The sequence below is a fragment of the Ictalurus furcatus genome, chromosome 18, assembly GCF_023375685.1.
Source record: "Ictalurus furcatus strain D&B chromosome 18, Billie_1.0, whole genome shotgun sequence".
Lineage (NCBI taxonomy): Eukaryota > Metazoa > Chordata > Actinopteri > Siluriformes > Ictaluridae > Ictalurus > Ictalurus furcatus.
In genome coordinates, this window is record NC_071272.1 from 9956222 (window position 1) to 9966221 (window position 10000).

The following is a 10000-nucleotide window of genomic DNA, read 5'->3' on the forward strand; positions in this document are numbered from 1 at the left end:
AAATATTTTTTCACAGTCACACAAAGTGCTTTTCAGTCGCAAATGCGAGTGAAATGGTCCCACTGTAGAGCCATGAAAACATTATAAGCTTGTTTTCACTTCCCTAGAGTGTAGCCTACAGTTTATTTTCAAAAACCCTCTACTAGCCTCCACAATCCACTGTCAGAATCATTATTGTGCAAGTACAGCTCTGTAGGACCTGCTCAACCTCATTGTTGAGCACTGTATGTGCACCCTATACAGTTTATGTACAGTGTCAACGTTACTCAGTATGTTGGTCCCATGTTTTTTCTAAGCAGAGTTTAGGTACAAATAAGGCCTGGCTTATTTTCTGTGCTGATGTGTATTTTTGTATTTGCGTCACGGTTCAGTGAATGGGTTTATGGGTGTGCACGGCATGCAGAGGTGCTCCTGTACTCAGTTTTCTAGGATGTTATCTGTATATAATGTGTATCTACAGTGCTGTGTGTCAGCCAGATTTCAGGTGACTGTTAATTGGTTGGCAGGAAGGTGGGTCCTGTTGCATTCCTGGAAATGTTATGATTTGACATTGTGCATTTTATCAAGGGTTTCAGAGTAATATTCAGGGTTTTCCCTAGTTTTTTAGTGCTGTCTGAGTTCCGGGGGTAGTGTGGTGGTTGGGGGTTTTAAATTATTTGAGGGAAATTTTAAGCTATTTTAAGTATTTCCTATTATCCTTACCATATTTGTGTAGGAAAGTTGGCAACACTTATTGTGAATAGTCAAAAGTCTATTCACTACACCAAGTAACATATTTGAGATTTAATGAAAGTATATGTGGACCCATTAAAATATATCACCTTTTAATGATGTTTCAATCAAATTATAGATAGATGGATAGATAGATTCACAAATAGTAATTCACAAGTTATGGCAAAATATACTACAACTTATTTTACAAAAATGACATGCAAATTTTATAGTCAGGCAAGGCAACTCGCACATAATGACTAATGAGATAAGGTAGATGAGGACTTGCATCACTGTCTGCGACTGGTTCTCACGCACTACACTGCAGGAACGGGGAGAAAATTGTCAGGGACAAATAATAGCAAGAGCTAAAAGAAGAGGCTACCTAAAGGATGTGTTTGCACATAATGTCATTTTTTTTTTGCAATCGGGTAGCACCTGTTTTACATAATTATCCTTTTTAGCTACCAAGCCACATTAGATACTAAAGTTAGTTCAGTCGAGGTATCTTTATGTAACGCCAACTAACTAGCTTTGCTTGTTAATGTAACTTAATTCAGTACATCATGTAAGTTTGCTAGGTTAGCAATTTCTTAATTGTATTATAACATTAGTTATGCTAATGCTCTGCTATTGCTAGTGCATTATTGCTATCGCATCCACAAGTATTACTTCCTATCAAAACAGTTTATACTTCATTTATTCTTTGTTGATGCATACCTCATCGATTGCAACTTGCTTAACTGAGTCGATGGTTGTAACTACCATCCTGAGGTGACGGTGCAAAGAAATATCTAATCAGCTGTTTGATTAACTTGGCGATGAGATTCTGCCCAAGACCAATCACACAAACGTTTGTCCAAACACTGATTGCTCATTCTTGTATCTCTCGCGTTCCTTTTTTTTTTTTGGTGTGTCAGTGCATAGAACTCTCACCGTTGTTTTTACATTCATTCTGTAAGCTTGGCTTTGGGTTTCAGAGCATGGTGCGAGCTCCAGCGCTTGCACAAGGGGAAATCGTGATGCTAACAAGCTGCTAAATGGGACTACAGATGTTGTCGGGGACATTAAACGTCATCACACCGAACAGGAAAAAACTTTGCAGATAAACTGGTTCAGGTATGATGTGCACAATTCCCCAAAAAACGTGGATGAGGATTCATCCACAGAGTAACTCTGTATTATGGAAAATGTTTTTAAATCAAGTTTGGAAAAGTTGTTAGAAGCTTGGTGATGGTGACGTTGAAGTCGAGTGACCGTGGTGTAATTTGTTTTTAGCAGAGGTTCTCAACCTTTCATAACTAAAGCCCCCCCAAGCCTCCCCTGGCATGTGGCGCATATATATATATATATATATATATATATATATATATATATATATATATATATATATATATATATACACACACACGTGTGTGTGTGTGTGTGTGTGTGTGTGTGTGTGTGTGTGTGTGTATGTATATTATGTATGTATATAAAAATATATATGTTATTGATAGATTTTTGCTTTTGTGTTTTTGTACTTTTTTAATTAGTTTCATAACTTTTATGATTTTAAAATAATGAGTTTTATAAAAATGTTTCTGAACACTATAACTACTTTGAACAAGAGAACTAGGCTGTAATAACGTGTACTATTTGACATGTAAATGCATTCCATTCGTCTTGCATTCTAAAAACATTCGCATACGAATAATGTAAATTGGGACGAAGGGCGCGTCTTGTTAGCCATGACATTGTTAAATCTCCGGCCCTCAGCCACTCACTGAACAGAGCAGACGCAGAGAGAGGTGTGAGTGCAGAGGGAAAACAAGACCTCAAGAAGTTATAAATAAATCATTTAATAATAATAAAAAAAAATTATAAAAAAATATATATATTATAATAAATTAATAAAATAGTAATTTGACAAATGAAAGAGTTTATTTACTATGGGTTGCATTTAATATCAGTTTGACATTAAACTTAGTAGGCTATTTCCTTAGAAGGCTATTTCCCTTCTTTTTCCTAATAGGGATAAGTTTTGTGCTAGTCTACTTTTAATTAAGACACTCTTGTTTAAAATATTTAAAAATAAATGTTATGCTTGTTTATTTATCAATTAAACAACAGTATTTGTCATTGCTATTATTTTAATTAAATTAACAGTGACCATGAGCAGAGAGCTTACATTTAACGGTTTGATTGACCTCCTGATTAAAGCTTAAACAAAAAAAGATTGGTATCTGGATTGGTATCAGTTGATCAAGATGACAAGTTTAATGAACATCATTAAAATAAAACGCTTTGCATTTGGCAGCTAAATGAACTCATCCAGTCACTTCCTATATGAGATTATTCAGATATATACACAATGTATGGAGAGAGGTTCGAGAATTTGGAAAATGGCTAATAGTGTAGTTTTAAATATATTTAAGAGGACCTCAAAGACTGAACATTGAGGTTTTTGTATTTATTTACAAGGTGGAACAGGTTAACGGTTGTTTTTTGCATACAGTCTGTAAAATTAACTGAAAATATAAAATTTAGTTTAACAGAAGGTAAATAAATTTGTCATGGCTCACACTATGTTCCTAAATTTTGTCATAATTGACAAGCTCAAGTTTTCTCATGCCTACTTATGCGTTATATTGTAGCACATTAATGTTAACATCTCTAAAAAATTAAAAATAACAAACTAAATTTCAACCGTGCTCCAAAATTTTTGACTGTGTTCCTAATTTTTGTAATTAGGAGTACAAGTGCTCCTAAAATAAATTGTTACCATAGAGCCCTGCTCATGTAGCCTTCAAACCTACAGGTTGTTTTGTATTCCAGTCTTCTGGATTTTCTAGATTTGTATATACTTTTGAATGTAACATTGCCGCACACATTGCCTCTGCTTCATGCTCACACAAAATCATACGGCAAGTATAAAACGGGCCCATCTGTTTCTCATGGGCTGTTTCACACCAGTTCAGTGTTGATTATGTTCCTATAACAACACAACACTTCCCAGTTGACTTGTAAATCAGTGCAAGGAATATTAATTTGGTTTCAAGTTGCTTACAATGGATATAAAAAGTCTTAACACCCCTGTTAAAATGGCAGGTTTTTGTGATGATAAAAAAAAATTAAACCAAGATAAATAATGTCAGAACTTTTTCCACCCTTACTGTGAAATTACAACGTGTAAAAATTGTGAAAAACAAACATTTTACAGAAAAATCAAATTACAATAATCAGTTTGCCCTTTTATAATTGGGGTGTGGCTGTGTTCAGAATGAATCACATTCAATCTCATGTTCAAAAGTAATTATAATACAGCTGTCATGAATTATTCTGATTAAGCCAAAAATAAAGACCAGTTTCTGCAGGATTTTCTTGACCTCATCTGACCGCTGAAGCTATAGTCTGCAAAAAGCTTACAAAGCATGTATAGTATCTCACTGTTCGAAAGATATTGATTAGGAGAGGGGTATAAATTAATTTCCAAAACATTAGGTGTATCATGTATCTATTTATGCATGTACCGTGAAGGCCATCAACAATTGGAGGAAATGGGGCACCACAGAAGCATCACTAAAAACAGGACGCCTCTCCACAATTTACAAAAGGACAAGACGAAAATTAACCTGGGAGGCTGCCAAGAGACCTACGTCAACATTAAGGGAGCATCATGAATATTGACAAGTAATGATTACTTTCTGCATGTGACAACAATCTCTCATATTCTCCGCATGTCTGGGCTTTGGGATAGGGTGGCTTGATGGAAGCCCTTTTTCACAAAAAACATCCAAGGCGAACTAAATCACCCCAGACTATGTGGCAAAATGTGTTATGGTCTGAGGAGACCAATTCCAAAAGGTATGTTTGGTGCAAACCTCCCCCCCCCCCCCCCCAAATAAAAAATGGCAACAAAAGAACTCCATACCCACGTTGAAGCATGGTGGTGGCAGCATCATAGTATAGGGCTGTTTTTCTTCAGCCAGAACTGGGGCTTTTATGAAGGTGGAGGGAATCATGAATAGCTACAAATACCAATTGATTTTGGGGCAAAACCTTCAGGTGTTTCAGTAGGATGATGGCCCAAAGCATACATCCAAATCAACAAAGGAATGGCTTAACCAAAAGATCAATGTTTTCGAATGGCCTAGCCACAGCCAAGACCTGAATCCAACAAAAAAAAAATCTGTGGGGTGACCAGAAGCAGGCTGTGCAAAGGAGCTGCCCTCACAAATGGACTTTTTTTATTTTCTTTTTTCACATAATTTTTTATATTTTGCACATTGCACTGCTTCAAAGAGGATCTAATGTTTGTTTGGATGCATATACATGTATGTATGTGTGTGCATTTTTATTTATATATATATATATATATATATAATATATATATATATATATATATATATATATATATATATATATATATATATATATATATATATAATGGTTTATCAACATTAATGGATTGAGAAAATAGTTTAACTACTTACAAGCTGATGGATTAAAATACTTCACAATCGTGATTGTGCATGACATCAGTGGAGTTTTGAAGTGAGAACACTTGTCTCATTTGAGACTATTGCATTTACATTTATGGTATTTGGCAGACGGCCTTATCCAGAGTGACTTACATTTATCTCATTTATACAACTTAGCATTTGAGGGTTAAGGGCATCGCTGAAGGGCCCAGTGGTGGCAGCTTGGCAGTGCTGGGAACTTGGAAACTCACAATCAGTAGTCCAATGTCTTAACCAGTGAGCTACCACTGACAGTATGACAGTTGTCATACAGACAACTGAATTTTGGCCAGTGTAGAAGATCTTTTCTTATAGGCCAGGAAAAAATGTATAAATGTGACCATACATGTGCAATATAACTAGAAAACTGCATAAAGTAGGACAATTCAAAATAATTCCAGCTGGTTAATAAGCATGGTTCAGTCTGGTGCCTCACACTTCCACTTTTTCTCACATGCCTATAGCTGAATAATTGAAAATGTAAATTTAACTCATATTAATACATGTTATTTCATGAGGCTAACAGCATAGTTTAATGTACATAAGAGTGCTCCATACATTAGAAATGGTACTTTTTTTGTAACATGCTCCTCCATTTCCAATCAATTACCATCAAATGCTACAACATGAGTAACACATTCCAACTAATCGAAAATGAAATTCATTAGTATTTTTATCAAAGTTTATACATTTTCATTCAAATAATCTAATCAATGCTACTTTCTAAGTTCTGCTTAAAAACAGGTGAAGGTACAATATTGTAATATGTCATGAGCCTTGTAAGCTTAGGCAGTTTTGTGATGGGAAAATGCAATATCATCACAAGTGTTTGATAATCTGTAAGTTCTTTGTGAGATAAGCGCACTGCTCTAGAACTGTAATTGCAAATGACTGATTTACTAAGAAAATCTGATGTAAAAAGATTTCTTTTAAATTACTCATTTAAACATAATGCCATAGCTTAATGCCATTAATGTTTTTCCTTGTACTTTGGACAGTACTCTCCAGCAGTCATATGCAATAGTGAATGCTTTGGCCTGCTGGAAAAAATCAAGTGAAACATTATATTTTGTGACTTGTCAGAAAGGAAAGTGTGCTGGAGATTCGATGAGGCTCAGTGATGATGCATGCTGTCTTCATTTATTTCCAGGCCTTACTGAGTCTGTCATTGCTGCTGCGTGCTCACGAGTAGGATTGAGAGTTCTGCACTTAGACAGGTAAGTCAGCATTTTAACACTAGATACATATGTAACTGTGGTTTTGTAAACCAAGGTAACTGACAGGGGCTGTGTGGAACTAAATCTGTGGATGCTTCTTTGTGTACATGAGCATGCTGCCCAAATTTTTCCACAAAGTCATGAATATGAGAGTATCACAGCAGAGCAGTCTTTCCTTAAAAGTTTTTTACCGTGTTGGCATAGGCTTCCAGTGTCAAAAAAAAGGCCGCTTTCTGGAGTTTATAGAACCAGAGTTACATATGTAATGCAGCCTCGTTGCTAATAGATTGCTTCTGTTATAATAAACAACAGTAATTACGCTGCAAGCGCCGAAATACAGCATATAATTACGATAAACCTGAATTAAACTAAAACTTTTAAGCAACTGACCCCGATTTCCTCAACTCCTTGCAGACAGTGGAGCATTTTGGATATAAACATAAGTTTGTGCTCGTGCATCGCGGTCATGCTTTTTGTTCACAAGCTCTGCTTTGTAAAGTTTGAAAGTTACAGTCTTCTTCACGGCTAATATAAAATTCTCCCATGCCTTTTGTTGTTGTCCGTATTATATATGTTATATATCTTATAGTTATCTTTATGAAAAAATAGTAATCATAAAAAGAGTTAATGTTATAAAGGCCATTTCACATTTTGCGTGTTCTTGACCTATCAGCCTGCACTTCACCTAATAGGCCTGTAGGTTGCACTTGGACTTCATTTAACCAACTATGATAGTTTCATCAAATGATAAATCAGGAAAATATGTAAGTAAGAGTAAATTGAACTCTACTTACCATTAGTGCGACTTCTACATATGCAAGTTCGTCCGCCTGTTTGGACTGGAAAGAACAATACTTGTTGTCTTTGTGTATATCTCATATTAAACAGTTTTAGATCTTCAAATGAAATACAATACAAAACAAAGGCAACCTGAGTAAACACAATAGTTTTAATTTTTTTATTGAAGCAAAAAAAGTTAGCCAACACCGATCACCCATGTGAAAACTAATTGACCCCTTAAACGGAAAATCTGGTTGTGCCACCTTTAGCAGCAATATCTGCAACCAAACACTTCTTATACCTGAAGATCAGTGTTTCATTTACTTCTAGCCTTATTGTTCTTCTGTTCACTCTTCCATGGATGCCATTTTTGCCCAGTGTCTTTCTGATAGTGAAGTCATGAACAGTGACCTTTATTTAAGCAAGAGTAGTTCCTTTGATGTTATTCATGGCTCTTTTGTGACTTGCTGGATGAGTATTTGCTGTGCTCTTAGAGGAATTTTGGAAGGTCGGCCACCTCTGGGAAGGTTCACTACTGTGCCAGATTTTTCCATTTGGAGATAATGGCTCACTGTGGTTCTTTGGGGTCCCAAAGCCTTTGAAATAGCTTTGTAACCCTTCCCAGAATAATGTATTTCAATCATCATCTTTCTCATCATTTATTTCAATTTTGGCATAGTGTGTTACTGGGTAAGACATTTTAACAATCTTCATGCTGTTGAAAAAGATCTGTGTTTGATAGAAAAGGGTTTGCAATAATCAGGCCTAGTTGTGTCTAGTTCAGCTGAACCCTATTATAAATGCAGTTTCATAGATTTGGGAATTAGTAACTATGGGGGCAAATGTATTTTCACACAGGCTTCAAATAACATTATTGTTTAAAAACTAAATACAGTGTTTACTCAGGTTGCCATTGTTTTATCTTAGATTTTGTTTTACTTTCTGAAACAATGTAGTATGAGATATACACAAAAACAGAAGAAATCAAAAAGCAAATACTTTTTCACAGCACTATATAAAGTGATGAAAGAGGGCATCCTGTTCCATCATTTTGTCCAGCTTTGCCAGGGAGTATAACAACCAGTAATGTATTTAATCCTCACTGGCAAAGAGGTCCACCTTGAAAAACGTTTTCCAGGCCTGGGTTACCGTCTCTGGGCGCAGATTCCACTCCACTGCATGTACATGCTGACTTGACAGTTCACCCAACACACCATTATACAGATTCACCTTATGAGTTGCTCTCACTGGGGCTAGTCATGGATGGGCCCACCTTAGGAGATTACTTGCAAGGCAAAGAAAGCTACTTTCCCTTGCGCCATGCTGATGGTTGATTATAGCTTATCATAACAATGTTGTGATTTCTGAAAGCTGGCAAAAAAAGAACTTCAGGGTTGGATGGACTGTGTTTAGTTCCAGGTGGTTGACTGCTGTTCTAACCGTATACTGGGGAGCCACACCCCACCCGAATTCTCCTGTGGCATCACACTGCCCCCAAACCATGGTTATTATTTCTCTCCAAAGGAGCACTGCTCCCAACCACACTTCCTCTGTAAGAAATGCCCTGCATGCATGAGACCAGGATGGCTTCCCGTCGATGACGTTAGGGGTCCAGCCATAGGTTGATAACCCCCTTACGAAAAAGATTGCAGCTTCAGTAAGCCAGGGGGATCATAGATGAGGCTGTCATCCTATGTTCCTCTGCAGCCATCATCAATCCTTGCACTCTAAAGAGTATACATATAGCAGTATTATGATGCCACTGGCCATCAGGGAAGACAAGGCTGTTCATGTCTATATATCAAAAACACCCATGTTAGGGCTGGGTCAAAGGGCAGTATTTTGGATTGGAATATCTGTTCTTGGAAGGCAGTCTTTATGAAGCATCTGTTTTTAATGTAATGTGAAAATACGTGTTGCAAAATAAGTGTTGCACTAGTTTAGTGTCTATGTGGCTTGAACAATCCCAATACTATTGTTTTATATATACATTGAAGATTTTTGGATTTGAGATCAAAAGATGAATGAGACAATAGCTCAGGATTTCAGCTTTCATTTCCTGATATTTACATGACCCACTGACATGACCAAACTGTTGCATTTTTCTTTTGTGTTGCTTTCCCAGGCTTGTACTGCTACTTCTTTCATTTGTTGTTTGTTTTGGGGGGCTTCTCCCTTCAGTCTCCTTTTCGGTAGGTGTAATGCATGCTCAACTGGGTTAAGGTCTGGTGATTGATTTGGCCAGTTTAACAAATTCCACATAGTGTTGGCAGTGCTTTTTGGGTGTTTGTCTTGCTGCATGATGACATTCCTCCCAATTCGATTGGATGCATTTCTCTGTAAATTGGAGGACTGTTTCTGTAGACTTCTGAATTAATTCTGCTGTCACCATCAGTTACATCATCAATAAAGATTAGTAATCCCATTCCAGAAGCAGCCATGCAAGCCCAAGTTAGTACGTTTTGGAACATGAGCAGATTATTTCTTTCAATACACTTTGGCATTTCAGTCAATTTAGTAGAGGTTAATCCTGGTTCCATAACTTTTGTGGCTCATCTCTGTATTTATTTGCGAATTCCAATCTGTCCTTCTGATTCTTACTGCTCATGAGTGGTTTGCATCTTGTGATATGGCCTCTATATTTCTGCACTTGAAGTCTTCTTTGAATGTTGGATTGTGATACCTTCACCCCTGCCCTGTGAAGGTTGTTTATGTCACTAACTACTGTTTGTGGGTTTTTCTTAACTCTCACAATGTTTGTCATCAATTCCTGTTCGCTTCCTTTTTCAG

General features: G+C 36.6%; 1 protein-coding gene across 1 annotated transcript in view; it reads left to right on the forward strand.

The window, feature by feature from the left end:
- The window catches only part of chm (CHM Rab escort protein), a 92404-nt gene that overhangs the window by 7977 nt on the left and 74427 nt on the right, over nt 1-10000 (forward strand). Inside the window, exon 2 of the mRNA XM_053648342.1 lies at nt 6364-6430. Coding sequence (XP_053504317.1) covers nt 6364-6430 — 67 coding nt within the window. The remainder of the gene's footprint in view (nt 1-6363; nt 6431-10000) is intronic.